General features: G+C 39.4%; 1 protein-coding gene across 2 annotated transcripts; it reads left to right on the top strand.

The window, feature by feature from the left end:
* Nucleotides 1–1,191: 1,191 nt before the first annotated feature.
* RB195_026231 (uncharacterized protein) lies at nt 1,192–8,219 on the top strand (the record flags this gene model as incomplete). 2 transcript variants are annotated; one of them, XM_064214690.1, is made up of 8 exons in its annotated part: nt 1,192–1,556; nt 1,614–1,692; nt 1,983–2,126; nt 3,347–3,549; nt 6,570–6,712; nt 7,171–7,294; nt 7,849–7,943; nt 8,035–8,219. In XM_064214690.1, the coding sequence occupies 8 exons, from the start codon at nt 1,192–1,194 to the stop codon at nt 8,217–8,219; spliced, it is 1,338 nt and encodes a 445-aa protein (XP_064070571.1). The 2 variants fall into 2 exon arrangements, with proteins under 2 accessions (XP_064070571.1, XP_013302487.2); XM_013447033.2 differs by having other exon boundaries at nt 7,849–8,056.
* Nucleotides 8,220–16,518: the final 8,299 nt, after the last annotated feature.

Raw genomic sequence — 16,518 nt, forward strand, 5'->3', positions numbered from 1 at the left:
TCGGCTTAAATACATAATTTAGTGCTGAAAGGTTGACACTCATCTTCAATTATTTGATATTTAGTGCTCTTTCGCTTGGATTCACGTCAAATATCCCGAACATCAGATGTAAATATAGTGTCTTACATTTACATCTTTACATAAAAATGTACAGTTGACTGTACGTTTTTATGTAAAGGATTTTCGAATTAATGTAGTTTTTCTTGTTGAATAACTCGATTTCGCCATGACCAGATCTATGCTATCACCCTTACATATCTCTGTTACAGGCGCGCCTGCGACTTAACCCAATCACGTCTACCACCCCATCCTTTTCCCTCTATTCGCTTCCTAGCTCTGCCTTTCGTTAACGATGTTGTTAGTTAACCAGATATATTGTTTTTTTTTCATGTTTATTTGCAGTTCTTGTGGCAAGATATGAAAATAAACACCAGAAGTTTAAGTTTTAAGGCACAGTCTTTTGCTCATTGACCTGATCCAAAATTTTTGTATTTTCCACATTCCCTTCGACATCTTTGAGACAGTACTCATGAGTAATCGATCGCAAAGAATCTGCATTCTGACTACTTAGAAAATTTGTCGTTGAAGGTTGACCATGAAATATACAGTCTCTAAGAGTTCTGGCAGTTAGTGTAAAGTTTGAAATAAAGAGGGTTGGGAAGTTCCATTATAGAAAGACTAGTGGTCACCATCTCTCACGTAGGATTTTGAATTTTTCCGTTTCTGCATCCTATCTTACACCTTCAGTGAAATTATATTCATGAGCATTAGCTCTACTCTCGATTGATCATCAGGTGATTATTGGAGGAAGCGTTTGCATCGCTGCAGGCTGGTGGCAAGTCGCACTGTGATTCTCGCTGATATGTAAATGAGTTTCGTATGGTACGCCCCGAGGGGCGTGGTGTGGCAATCGGCGGAATCCGTAGTCGAACGTCGCGTTTGCGCACCGTCGCTGCGAGATAACCGCTCCTCAAGCAGTCACTCATCTCATCTCGCGATTCGATGTGCTAGTCAGTCCTCCTCCGTCCGCCTCTCACATCCCTCTGATAACCCGACACTGATAACTCGCATATTCTCGTTCAGGCATCGGTGACGATAAGGAGCAGAGCGAAAGCGAGTTCACGGCGCGCCCATGCACCATCGCTGAGACCAAACTTTACAACGACGAGCCTCCCTTGCCTTCTCCTCGACATGAACCACCAGCCGGTTGTCGTCAATTCGCTCCTCTGCTTTATCCATAATTTTCGCGGCAATCCGCAAGTTCGCAACCTTGTCGCCGAGTACTTCCCGAAGACAGCGATAGCCGAAGCGAAGAACATCCTTTGCTCAAAAGTAGCTGACGAGTCGTCTGTCCCTGAGGACGTGTTCGATCTGTACGATTTATTAGTTACTAAGGAAGAGCAGATGCAGTTTGCCGCTACAGATCTCACTATTTTGCCGCTGGCTTTGCTTTCGAAAGATGAGGACAAGAACGAAATCATGCGCGAGCTGAAGACCTTGCGCACATTTATCTCCGATGCACTAGACGGCCGCATAGAGGACACTCCTCAATCAAGGTACAACTACCAAAACATATATTTAACTAGTCAGTCAGAAGAAGATTGTTCGTTCAGAGAAACACCTACTCCTATTGTGCGATGCAAGCTGAACACATCCGCCTCGTCCCCCGAATTCCCTGTTGTTCATATTCCGGTTTGTTTGAGACTACAATCTGCTTTGATATCGTCAGTTATCATTCGGAGACGTTTTTCTTCTCGCCTTTGTGTATTTCACTCTTTTTCTTGAGCTACTGTGTGTAATAGATTTTTTGGATATTATTGCACTTGCATTGGTGAAATTTCATAAATCGAACTCGTAACATTTCAATATGTGGGCGAAATGTATTGATTGTTGCCACAATCAGTACATGGCGGAAGAATGAGGAAACAGTCCAAGCACTTGTAACTCATCTAATTCGTTATCGCAAACAACCTTTTTCTTAGGCATCCGTCGCTTGCGAAAGTCCAAAACCGTTGTTGTCGTCGTCGCCGATGAACAACAATGTTTCACAGCAGCCTTTGCAAATGGTCTTGCAACGACAGTCTGCTTCCAGCCCGTCGCAGAGCCAGCAGTCTATGGCAGCTGAGGTACTCCTATTAATCATTCTTCAGTGTTCATTGTATGATAATGTTTCTTTCAAAGAGGTGTTGAAGAGAACTTTTTGATGTAAGTGCATCTATGTGTGATAGATACCCGGTAGGAAGATATCCTCGAAGTGGCTACGATTTTTTCTTGCCTCGGCGGTTTGTCGTTTTCTGACCGCTAATCGAGTGTCCTTGCCGCGCTTAGCGTATCAGTTCATTAATTGATTACCACCCTGTTGTGATATCGATCTGCAACTCAAAATGATGGGTATTTCGCTGCAGTACAAATACAAAAACCTTGGGTGAATATAGCCCAACTGTCTCGGTCAAATAATCAACCGTCTAGGATTAATCATCAAGCGCGATGCTCAGCACATCTTTCCTTGTCGACCAAACCCTGCTCGGCCACGTCTTCCGCGATGAACGGGCGATTCTCGATGCTTTGCCCATTTCATATTATGTGCCTTCGAGACGAGCCAGCTCTCACGCTGTATTGATTATATGAAGAGTGCTGTGTGCAATTCACACTGTATAAGCGTTGCGACCAAACCGCCTCAGAAGGGGACGTTACCGTGCGAATGTGACGCAGCAAGTTTCATTTTTCGATTTCAAATTGCCTCCGCACTCTCGAGAACGGCCATTCAACGTACAGGTGCAGTAGATGAAAGCTGTGCGCGTATGCCGACACATTTTGTTGAGGTAATATAGTATCTCGAGTAACTTTCACGTTATGTCATCCCAGATCATGTATCGTATTTTTACCCGCCACTGTGAGCAAACCATAACGAGTCTACTCGACATACTACTAATTAGAAACTTTTTTCTTTTTCTCAAACGTCTTCTACGAAGTGAGAGTTTTCAAAATTGCAAACAAAAGAATACATAAAAAAATTGGAAGTTATTCGTGGGAATCCTACAACATCGTTTTATTCAGGGGAAGTGAAGGAGACATACTTGAATATCGGATTTAGACCCGATAAACAGAAGGGTACATAGGTAACTGAGAAAGTGATTAAATAACTCGGAATTCTATTCATACGAAATTATGCATGCATGGCATAAGAAGTTACGTAAGCTGAGGTTATTCTTTCTTATACAAAGATTGACACTCTCAATCATGTCAACGATTTAAGGGGGACTGCAGGAATGAATTACTTTTCTTGAACGGTCAAAGACCTACAGAGGGAATACTTGAGTGCATCAGACTAGTTGCTTTTTTACAGAATGCGAAGCGAAAAGCAGGTCGAAGCTTAGACGCGACCGTGCGAAAATTGAGTGAAAAACGAAAGGCCGAGCTGGAAGAACCACCACCACCGCCAGTAACGCCATATCAACCTCCTCCGCTTGATCCACAAGCGTACTTGAATATGTTGCGAATGATGCAGACTCCACAGACGTCAATCTTCAACAACGTGATCAATCAAATGTGAGATGTCTCACTATCGTTTACTTTCCTTTCAAATTTTTATTTCATTTCTACGTTCTTTTTTTGCGTGACATATTTTTTACTTGCATCCTCCTTTGGTTCATTTTCAAGAACCTCTTGGAATAGTCGACTACTCATCATCATTTACCTTACCAAGCTTGATTCCTATTTTCTCAAACTCGACAATAGAAAAGTAGTTGGAGTAAGAGCGAATCGTCAATTTGGTTGCCATTTATACAGAAGTACGTGCGCCTTCGTTGCCTTTCACTCGAAGGGCCGCTGAGTCACGCATATTGAATAGCGTAAAGCCGTATGCAGAACACGGACGACACTCGCCGCTAGGAAGGAGCAGTTTCGGAAGGCAAGTGGCAAGGTGTGTGTGGGTGAGCGGCTGGGTTGCACTTCCGGTACGCGATTTGCTGGTAGCAGCGTTGGGTTGCTGTGTGCGGCCGTTGCGGTTACCGTATTCCATCCACACTGACAGAGCGGCCAGACAGCGGACTGGTGCGTGTTTGTCAAGTGATACGGTGTCGCCTCTCTCCTCACCTCGCGAGTTCATTGGCTTGTGGTTGTAAAGTAGTTCGGCATCTCTCTCACCGTCGTCACGATCGAGGGGCCGATGTAAGAAAGCAGGGACCGCCAACTCCTCGGCAGTCCTCATTGTTTCCCACTACCACGGTGGAACAGCAGTGTCTCGGTAGTGCCATTAGCTATGCGAAAAGAACGAAAAAGATCATTTTTTTCACGCAATTTTTCAAGAATTAAATAGTGTTGTTTGTGCGAAATGGTTTGCATAAGCTTATAGAGATGATAAGGGTGGACTATGCTGTATAGAATCTGTATAGAATCGGAGAAATTCTGTGGCTTCAAATTATTTTTTCGTCAGCAAATAAGGAATGGGGCAAGAATTATTACCAGACTCATCAATAACCATATTTTACCTTCCTTGATTTTTGCTCATTCTTGGCTTTCAACTCCATTCGTTGATGAAGAAGACAGAAGTGATCTTAGATCGGTGTCTGAACGTAACCGTTTTTGCAGTTGACCGAAACCTCATAAAATTTCCAGGGAAAGCGAATTTCTTTTTTGAGTTCCGAGACGTTTATTTATGCATTAAGAGGGGGGGGGGGGGGGGCAAATGGCAAACTTCTACTTGGCTCGCTGGGCACTACCTCATTTATGATAGGAATTCTCCTTCATTTGTTTGAAAATGTGGTTCGTTGCATTCAGTGCAAGTAAAAAACATCAAATAACTTGTAAATACTGGTAAATAGCGTGAATTATGTTCTATGTTTACCGAAATTAGGTCATATAATATCTGCTTTGGGTGGCTAGAGGATGCCATCGACTATAAATTTTAAGGATAGATGTCTCAACAGTAGAGAATTTACTAAGCAGTACTCAAATAGAAAAGCTTGAAGATCAAAGTATTTTACTTCGCCAAAACATCAATTATGGCAGGATTCTTTTCTACTGTATTTCATGTGTTTCAAAAGGTTACCCTGCAGTACCGAAGTTCCTTTCGTTCAGAAGTTTTGGTCTTATCACAATTCCCACCATGGCCGGGGGAGGGGGAGAGAAAGTGCTGCAGTTTCGATCGAATTCATCTGCGGAAGTGTGGAGATTGTAAATCGTTATTTCTAACCAAGTCATTTTCTGAAGAAAATTTGTTCAAAATAAAAGAAGCATCTGCTGAACCTACACAAGGTCAAGTTACCAGTGAATCTGATCGCATTTTTCAATTTATTGTAATTATGAGGCTTCTTTGTCTGAACTGTCAACATTAAAGTTACTCCCTTTACGTTTTATTGTGTCGTTCTCGAGGTCTCAACGAGGCTACGAGCTTTGCAGCTGGATTGAGATTCACACCAGAAGTAGAGCCGCAGAGTCGTCGTTCACTCTGATTATCGAGATGATAAATCAACCTTGTTGGGGGTGCGATTCCGGTTTCTTCGCACCTCATGCAATCCATCACACATTGCCAGTCGTCTTTCTCGCCAAGTACACATGCACATACTGTGACAATCGATTTCTGAACTGCTCTTTGAGTACAGTTGTCTACTTGGGATTTCTGTTGACGGTTCCTACTGACACGGATTTCCGCTAATTTCAATTGGTATCCGTTCCTTCTCTGAGACTGGTTATATGTGAACAAAAAGCGGTACTCGTCCGAATGTGCAGGAAAAGCTGCCGAATTAGAGGAGTCTAGTGGGATTTTTCACCTCGCTTACAACGAATCATTGATTTATACAGTAGCGAATGCATTCGCTGCTACCTGGGCATGCCGTGCATGAATCAGACGTGAAGTCTTTTGTCCGCTTCGCATCAAAGACAATACTTCCAAGTGTTCTGTTCAGTCTTCCTACATCTCGCTCAAACTACTATGAACTTTGTTGTGAGTTATGAAAAAACGAGTTTTCTTAAGTTAACTCTTCTGAAAATGATATGCACAAAAATTACTTCTAAATTATTGCTTCTACGATAAAAGTCGAGGAGTTCATCTCGTGATCACGTCAAATTTCTAATTGACTTCTTCGGGAAGACTGCGAGCGACGGTCTTCTTGTTTTGCGGGAAAAACGAGCGCATACGCACCGTGTTGGTATGAGGAATTTGTTGACATGCACACGAACCTGATTGATAACGATTTGTCTAATGACTCTCGGAACCTCGGTCAAAAAGGAGAACGAGATAGAGGAAGGCCGAGAGAGTTAGCCCACTTAGAGAGATCGTACGATTGATAGAGGGAGGGGGCGAGAGAGAGGAAAGGGAGAGACGGATGAAGTGAGTGAAACCCGCTCATTGGTGGCGCGCAGACACAGGATAGGAGCCAGATCGCGCAATAGAGTGAATCGCCGAGGCAATCCACATGCTTATATTGATCAACTTCTCCCTACAAGGGATAATCTGACGGACATTTTGTTCGTGATATACTATTCCTTGTAACTTCCAGGAATCGTACTATTGGTACGTATCCATAAGCTTATCCAAACGGGATACGAATGGATTATCTTCTTTCCAGAAGAATGAACGGTCAAACGGAGTGCGACAATTTCGAGGATCGCGTCGATGATTTGGCGGACGATGGCGATAGTTCACCGTCACCTTCCGAAGACACCAAGTACGACTTCCCTTTGACTGAAATGAGCTACGACAATGATTCCGGTCAGTATAATTCGTTCTTGCAGTCCTCTATTTTAAGATGGATGACCTCCTATGCAACCCATATCCGCTCACCATCGCTCATCTAGCGTAAGCGACAATATATGGAGTTAACTGTTTGAAGGGTCTGAATCTACTGATATCAAAACATTTGCCAACCACTTCTCTAGGGTGGATAAGAGTCCGTCCCGGCAGCGCCCACTGCGAGTCTCCTTGGTCTGAAATGTAGGTGTATAGGTGCGATTTCAATCTATCGGCGGTGGACCTCTCTTGGTGAGATGTTATCACGGGAGTGGATGAGGGCATGGGAGGTCATCCGCTCGCTCTCTGTCATCAATCTCACACAGAACCCCGAGAAAATGGGAACGATGAAGGGAGTTACGACCTCGAACTAAAGAAGAGGCAAATGAAGATTCTAGGGCTCCCCGCTGAATGCGTTTGTGAAATTTTGCTATTTTCAGATAAGCCATTTATTTGTGAACATACAAACTGCAATAAGAGATTCGCCAACAAATTCCTTCTGAAGAAACATCAGTTCATCCACACAGGACTTCGACCGCATACCTGTCCCTATTGCAGTAAACGGTTTGCTCTTTTTTCCTCACATATATCATGTGAACAACAAATTTGTCTCTTCTCACGTTAGTGTTCTCCCTTGTACTCTTGTGAAACTACATTTTTTGTTCTGATGTCTTTATGAGTTATGTTAGGCGGTATGATGTTAGCTAGCTAAATGAGAAGGAAGTTAGGTCAACATTGCCCCTTCTACTGCGTTTCGTACTTGTCAGAATATCAGCGATCCATTCAGAGTATGTCTGTAATCAGCTCATGCTTGCCCACACCCTAGTGTGAAGTGACTTTGGAGGCGGTTTCCAATGCTGTGCAGGGAAAACTAATTCTAACATGCATTTTACATGTAATCTGCTGCAAAGTGTTATTCGGAATGGCGCTGGTCAATTCTTAAAGGAACAACGTAGTGTTGGTAGTGAACGGACGTAGACGTAGAGTTGTGAATTTTGCCTAGTTTCATTTTGATCTCCCATCTAAGGAACATCTGTGATTTAGCACGAGGACAACGAATTTATGATAAAGTACTTTGCGTACTGGTTGTGCTGGCACATCATGTAAAATGCTTTCAGGTTCAATCGGAAAGACAACTTGTTACGACATAAAAAGACGCACTTACAAACTAGCGTCGTCGAGGATCGAAGAGGCCTTCCTGAAGCCTTCAGTGGTCTGTTTCCTGCGTTTGGAAGCACGTTAGGGCTCGATTTGAAGATGGACGGTTTGGAAGCCATAAAGATTGAAGCGCTGGATGCCTTTAGAGTCGAAAATAATGAGGACTAGTCTACCTGATGCGAACCTATTCTGTTGTGACAAAGATAGTCCAAAGGAGGCGAATGAAGATGGCTTTCAAGGCTATGAAGTATCCGTGGAAATTTCATCTGGTCGCATGAACAGCGCTCATTTCGTGCAACCCTCTCGTCAAAATTCTTTTGAAACTAATTAATAAGTAGTAGACGCACGACCTTCACGAGCCGATTCTTTTTCTAGAAACCCCGTCAACGTCCCTTACTGTTTAGTAAGATGAATTATTTATTGATTACGGTTAATCTCGGGTGACCTTCTTTGTTGGGAGCGCGTTTCATCTATTAGAACTGATATAAATGAAAGCGTTCTCTTCAATCTTTGCTACCTATCGCTTGCTTGTAGAAACCTGTGCGGTTTCATCAGCATCGTAGCTGTTGATCCACGGCGCTTGTACAGATTTATCATTCCGATTCGTTGCGCACTTGTACTGTATTTTTACCATGATCCATTGGTGACCACTGGTGAAGGAACGCAAAAGAATTCTTACGCGGCGAGAGTGGATGCACTGGGATGAGCGCACATATTCTCTGCTGAAAAGTTCAACATAATCCTAGGACCTGTGTAATTATATAAGTCTCTCTCAAGACTCCTGGACACAGTTCAACTGTAAACAAGGACTGTGAACAGGATGACAAATAATGCTGTGATTTGGTGCCGGTATTAGGACGTCTCGTTCATTGCTTACCAAATAGACAATTGTTCTCAGAATGCAGTACCCTTGTGATATGTGCATTTCATTTTTTGTGGTCTTCTTTAGATGGATGATTTTTTTGACGAATTTCTATGAAGTGTTGTTGTTACACTGGCAGACAGCCATTATCTGTTCAAAATCTGTGTTGTTATTGCAAGTTCACACTTTATCAGAGCTTCTAAAGAGTTCTTGTCTCATATTTTTGGCATGTGTGAACTTACAAATTAGGAAGAACCTGTCTCCTCTCATCTGTGTATATTTCTCACTTGACAGTATACGTGCCTTGCCGATTCCTTCTGAGATATCATAGTTGCCATAGTTCGAAGTGTCCTGGTATTTTCTTGATTTCATATTTATTTATTGTGTTTCAATAAAGGTGTTGCTGGTCCTGCTTAAATGTTATTAGAGTTTAGCTGTGTTTTTATGAAGTCGTATCAAACTACAAGGTGTACAAGCAGGAAGAATTTCTCGAAGGATCCAAGTTCGAATTTTTTCGTTTTGAAGAAGAGAGTGCATCCTCAGCAAATCAGTGCGATTCGTGTTTGATGTGGAGTGGCGATTACGGCATCATGTACGTGTTTGCAGTGTGGTGTGATAAACGTGTCAAAAATGTGAAAATCCAGTCTGTAAGTTTTGCAAGTGTTGCTTTTACAGCGTAAGATACGTTCGTTTTACGTTATCACAGTCGAATCGATACGTTCGCCACGTAACAACGACGACATTTGAATTCATAACGCCACTCGCTGTCTCTCGGATGGCGACGGCGTCATTGAAGAAACAGTATGAATCTCAATCATTAGTCGCCAATGCACCATCACAAGAGGGATGTTTTCGGCGTTTTTGAAAAGGCGTAACCTTCGAGGATGTTTTGAATCGGAAAAATTAGTTGCAATAGGTCATTTTTACGTGCTTGAGCGATCTTAATGCAGATTCAAAAATTACTAACCAAATAATAGTACTTTTTTTCAAATTTTTAGCGTGCCGTGCCAAGCTCTAGATGGGATTCCACATGCTCACGTATTTACTATCGTTTATCGAATACAGGTTATGGATTTCAGCACTCAATCCTGATATGAGCCTTTCATCTGCACAATACCTTGAATTTATTACTTACTATTAACAATGCCGTGAAATCCACTCGTTACTTCTCTATGCCTATTTCTTGTTTATTAATCTTTGCTCGGTAAAAACTCTTCATATAGATTCTGATTTTATTTTCAAAGAAAAAAAGACATAGGCGCTTACTGTGCGAATTCTTTCTGCTGTATATCTATTTTTTTTTGTGAAAAAAATGCATTAATAATATCGCGACAGCCATGATTAGTTATTCACAGGATGTGATATTGCGATAGGTGGTTTTCTTCTATAAAAATTCTGAGTACTTGCACATTTCTATTCGAGAAATTACTTATTGAAGTGGTAACTCTGATAGAGTCACCAAAGTACCAAATAGATTCGTTCTTGTCGTCTCTGGATTTTTGTCAGATGAGCTAAAAAAAATAATTTCTCGTGGAGAGATCCTACGTATTTATATCCTAAATCAGACATCCATACGTTAGTTTGAGTGTGCAATTGCATTCTACATTATAAATTTTCGACTTAACAATGTTGTGCTACTGCATAAGTTTTCGGAATTTTTACAGATATTTGTTGCAAAGAATCTCTATTAAATATAGAAATAAAAATGAAATAAACAAAAAAAAAGTGTACTGAACTTTGACTAGACTGGTCAAGCTGGAGAGCAAGATTATTATCTATCCAGAGTGACAACTAACATTTCGACGTAGTCATCTTCGTCAGAACAAAACCTGGAAAACTGGAAAACCAAAACTAAAAGTGATGTTGAAGTGTTAAATTATGTTAAAATTAAACAATCCCGTTTGATTGCGCTTATTCCAGGAGAATGAAATGAACTTTGTGTAGAAAAGATCCCAGAACAAATGTCATTAAGAAAGGAACGACAATGAAAACGACTTTTTTGCTTTTAACCAGTTATTCTACATGAGTTAAACCGAAACTTGAAGAAGTGGCGTAAAAATGAAAGCTCTTGAAAAAAAAAAGAAATGGGAAAAAATCCCCCGATGGACAAATTTATGAAAGCAGAACATTACTGTTTTCTCTGAGCTCCTCAAAAAACATAATAGACGTAGTCGGACTATTTGGTGGGGGCGGGGAGATATCCTGAACAGTAACTTCGTGGTTATTCCAGAAAGAGAATGAATACACTACTTTCGTCCGCAGTTGCACTGATTACGAGCTGTCAATAGCATCGCTGTACGCTCCTCCCCCATTTCGACTGCTCGAGAGATCCTGAGAATGTTTGTGGTTTAGTAGAATTCTCACGGATTCCTTTTCACTATTCGAACCTTTCCTTTGAAAATTCTGAGAAAAATTCTGAAGCAGAAAACTATGGATGTTTATCCAACGAACGGAACTAGTTGTCTATCGCGGTCTCGGCATCCAAACATATTCTGACAAGAAAAAAGATTTTTTTTGAAGCGTAACCACCAGGGAAGCCAAGAATGTAAATCTTAAAGTAATTCTATTATCTTGGACTTCACCGTTGAACCGTTAATATTATTGACAAATTTATCAAATCTAATGAGTGAGATGATCTAAGTAATTTTATAAATTTTATTAAATAATGGTGCTGGTGAAAAAACTAGGAGAGTGGCCTCACTTCTAAAGCAATAAATAAAAAATGTAAGAAATAAAAAAGTAAAAATATACTGTACCATTGTGCAGTCGGAAAGAACCGTTACAAAATGAACAGACTTATTTTTAATGAGGGGAGAGAGGAAGCAATGCAAAGATATTTGTTTATCTTATATACATATTACTGATTTGTTTAAAACTGAAAAAAAAATAGCAAAGTCGAAATGAAGGAGAAAGGATGAATTCGGTTCTATTCTAGGATCTGATGCTGTTCATCGAACCGTTTGGATTAGGATTCCTTAAAAGTAGAACACTGATACTAAAGGAGGAAGGAACACAATACACAGTCGAGACATGGCACAAACCAATACTACAACACAGATCAAACTCTATCATGATTTTTCTTTTTTTTCCGGAAGAGTGAAAATTTTGAGGAACAACATCTTGATCTGAATAAAAAATATTATCAGAAATAAGAGTGGATAATATTTGACCACTGGAATAGTACTACCAGGAGAATAACGTGTAACGGAGATCCTGTGGAAGGGTTGTCAAAAAACGTCGATATTGATTTATCGATAACCACTCTCATAAGCTTAGCTCAACCGGTCCATCAAACCTTATTCTTCGTTGATTTTCACTGATTTGACATCTACCTTATGTATATTAGTGGAAAATATTTTGCGTTCATGTGAAATCACTCTATTTTCTTTATTTCTTCACTTTATAGCATCAGTGACCATTTCTGATCCGTAATTTCCTTGGATAACTCTTCAATATCTGCAATCGCATAGTGTCTGCTTTAGTATCAACTTTTGTTTGATTCCGCTTTGAAATAATAATAATGGTAATAATAATAATAATAATAATAATAATAATAATAATAATAATAAATAAAAAAAATAATAATAATAATTAATAATAATAATAATAAATAATAAATAATAAATAAAAAAATAATGATGAAAAATGGATGATAATAAATAATAATAAAAATGATAATTCTGTTTTATTTCTCACCAACCACCTTTAGAACTCATTTTTTTTCATTCGAGTCCTTAGTCAACCCAATTTTTTTCGTTTTTTTTTGAATTGTGTTTGACTGCTTTTATTATGTATAACCAATATTTTTAGCGTTCTATTTTATATGATATTTTATTTTTATAGCAGAATCCCCTCTAGCAATATTTGTTTGGTTAGTGTTTCTGAGTTTTCAAGGTTTACTCCCAAAAGAAAGGAAAGCATTTGTTGTAGGATTAAAATCTAAAATCTGCTAGATTTGTTTTTTAAACAACAAAACTGCCATGTTTTAATGAGTTGATAATTGGTTTAATTCTTCGAAAAAAACAAAACAAAAAAAAAACAAACAAATCGACTGTCTCTAGGTTTCTCGCACATCAGCGCATGTGTGTTTGTTTTCGTTCCATTTTCCTGTAGTCTTTTTACTTTGACTTTCACGGACTATCATTTGTAATACTCCACCATGTTGTTCATTTTAATTCGTTGTAACATGTGTTTTTCAAAGCTTAGGTTTTATATTCAGGGGATTACTCTTCAGTCAACAAATTACATACTCTAACATTACTGTACCTTCCATAATGTTCTACAGGATGTATCATTACGATACATAGGGTTAAGTCAAGAAATTACAATATTCGGTGGAAAATAATTGGCTTAGTAATACCAGCGATGCGTTCCTTCTCGATCGATACCAAAACATTTCAACGTTAGCAACCGCACACGTTTCCCTGATTCTCGAATACGTTTTAAATTTTCATCCTCAACTATAGTTAATTTTCCACAAATGAAGTTTTGATGAGATGCCATAGCCATTCCGTACTACTTATCACCTATCCTATCAATCCTAGAAATTCCTTAGATTCCTTTAGAGGATCACTTCACAAAATGTAGGTTTTTTTTTCGAAGTCTTTGCACTTTGTGACAATTACACAGCACCTTCAATAGTTATACAGTTTTTGCTAAAATAAGCTTAGTATTATTTCTAAGAAATATTCCCTAATTTATTTTTTTATCATATATGGTCACTTTTGCAAGTTTCTTACATTTTCTAAAATCTGAAATTTTTCAATTTTTCTAGAAATTTCTCCACCACTTTTGCTCCTAGCACCTGTAAATGCGTATTGAAACTCGGAAGAGATGAAGAGATGTAATAATTGGTGTGGATTGGCATAATTGAATTAGATTAGAATTCTCTAACGTTTTCTTTTCAGGACAAAGTCGTATCTATACGAGAAAAGCTCCTATTCCAACAGTTTTTAATTTAAAAAAGAGGATTTCTATGTACATACAGCATATCGTTTACCTCCGACACTTCTTTACATCGAAAGACATCACTCATTCTAGAAAGTCTTCTGTTAGTTTTTTATAAGTGTGCTCACGAGATTTTTCTACGGGACCTTTATTAGCTTAAAGTACCGGCTCTTCTGTTCGAAGTTTGTTTTCTTAAAAGATATCCTTCAATGAATGTTAGGAATGAGTGCTTGTCCATAATGGACGAGTTCTTGCCATTTGTACCGCTCCTGGACCTATGACTACCTGATATTTTGTGCGATACGTAGATCAAATCATTTATATCGTCGCTGATGATCCACGCCAAACTCATTTGCTGGTACAGAGGCCAGTGAGTGCCACCAGCAGCACCACATCCGGTAGAACAGCACGCAAGACTATTTTTTGTGTGTAAGGGTCCCGTTTTTACTACTCAGGACGATTATCGAAACATCTTCCCCCAGGATAGTGTGGTACTTAACGAAATAAACGATAGAATTGTCCTCATCAACCTCTATTTAAGCATCTGAGGACCCAGCGAAAAAGCTAAAACGCCAGGCTTGTGAAGGTTCCATCTAAAAAATGTTTTATGCAGACTAATAGAAAACAGATAGAAGTACATATACTGAGGTTCCAAGGCGGGAGAACGTTACAGCTTCTCTAATGATGTAGTAATCCTTAGAGATAGGATTTGAATCAGGTCCTTGTTGGCAAAATTCCTTAGATTATTAAGTATCTTACCCAAAGTAGTGCGGACTAGAGTTTTCAAATCTCTCTTACACCATAGCTAACAATCAGATTCCCTCAGTTTTCCAAATCCGGTTTCCTCGAGAAATTTCCCAATCACGATTGTTCCGTAGTGCCAGGAAATTCTTTTTGTTATCTTATTCCTCTCAATTGAAAACTGCGCTCTAACTAATAACATTCATAGAACCACTATCTTCTGACTGATCGTGACTTCTGTCATAGGATCTTAATCCTTGAAAAAAAGTAGTGAAAATGACACTAAATATAATTTTTCATTCTAGCTTCTGTTGCTAGAACTTTGAACTGTTTTTACAGAACTATTGCATTTGATTTTTGCTTTCTTTTCAAATTAATTTGCTTCATTTATTGAACAGCTGTATTTTGTTTATTGGTACTCTGAACTATGAAAACACAGGGATGCATTGAAGTGATTTTAGATTCCTGTAAGGTTTACCATGAGAAGATGAGAGTTCTGAACGTACAGTATGTCGGGTCCTGATGTGATGACTTGCTATAATGTTGCGAGATAGCAGTATCGGAAAAACCGAGCAACTCTGCGGGGATATACCCCAGGCAACTGGTGCTATGATTGCCTGAACTGCGGTAGTGATCACAGATGAACTTGGAAGCTGGTATCCGAAGTGGCAAGTTATCCTGACTAGACCAGCTGACAAATATATTCCGTAGATAAGAGTAAAATCATCCTCAGCCTCACCTAACATGTTCCTCATGTTTATGTTTCCTGAAGATGTGAAGAATACTTTGTGAGAGAAGAGAGGTTTTGATACATGGTTGGAGTTGTGAGGATGTGAAGAATATTGTGTGAAATCGTACTGCCTCTTCATTCCTTCGGAATGGGAGGTAATATGGATTGAGGCTTACCTCTGCTTACCCACATGCAGTTAGCAGTAAAGTTGCAGAAAATAGTCGAAATTTCGCCTTAAGCTGATTCCATCACCGTTTATATCCCTTTGATTCTGAGAGAGAGAGGGAGGGAGGGAGAAAAAAAAAGGCTAGGCTATCAATGAAGCAATACGAAATTGCAAAAAAAGATGAAAATTATTAATGGTACCCTATAAGGATTACTGAAGGAAGCAAGGCCTTCGATCTACGCTTCTCTCAACGAGAAGAATATATGGAGTCGCTGTCACCTTTTTTTGGGCTTTCTTAGCTTCTAGTAAAGATCTGTTTTCGCTCACAAAGAACTTCACTTGTATTATTTTTACCCTTATCTCCAAATTTTTAATAGTTCAGACTCATATATTCAACTATATTTATTCAGAAAAATTTTGGCAGTAGAAAAATATTGAGGAAACTTTGTGAAGTGCTAACTACTCACAACCTAGCACAGAGTGGTTCTGTTAGATTGATTTTAATGTTGTGCGTTAGTAAAATGTTACACTTTACTAACCGTTTGTTTTTTTGTTTTGAGGTAGAAGCAAGCGTTACTTGTTAACAAGTTGGTGGACGCTCCTGACGTACTCTTATTTATCACGGTTGCACATTTCAGTGCACCATCGTTCATAATAATAATCAATAGGTCAATGCAATTAGGATACCTGGACATGTTTTAGGAAATGTTTGGCTGTCAAATAAGTAAGTGAACCTATTCGATTGTTCTCAGTGACAAGCAAACCTCATTGGCGTCATTCCTCACGGAATGGCTCAAATTTCATCTCGTAAAAAAAAGTGTAAATATATCTCAAATTGGAATAGGACTCCCACTGTTCAATAATGAAAAAACCGATTTTTTCCCCAAAAACTATCGCGAACAGTTTGTGTTTGACTCACTTCTAACTCTGTGTTTCCATTAATATTTTTTAGGAGAATACTTGCCTATTATCCAAGCAAACTCATTCTTATTTTTGACAATCAATTCTTCAAATGTTATTTACTAGCTCTCGTGTCCGCCCCGACATTTTTTGTCTCTCGCCCTCGCTTAGAAGAATTTCTGTGAGTCCCATGGCCTTGTAATGGAAGACGATGTCCGTTCTACGACATTGATAAGTTTTTTTGTGAACTGTGCCGATCCCTTGTATGTTGCCGTTCCTCCTAA

Source organism: Necator americanus, chromosome X (genome assembly GCF_031761385.1).
Source record: "Necator americanus strain Aroian chromosome X, whole genome shotgun sequence".
In the NCBI taxonomy this organism is placed as follows: Eukaryota; Metazoa; Nematoda; class Chromadorea; order Rhabditida; family Ancylostomatidae; genus Necator; species Necator americanus.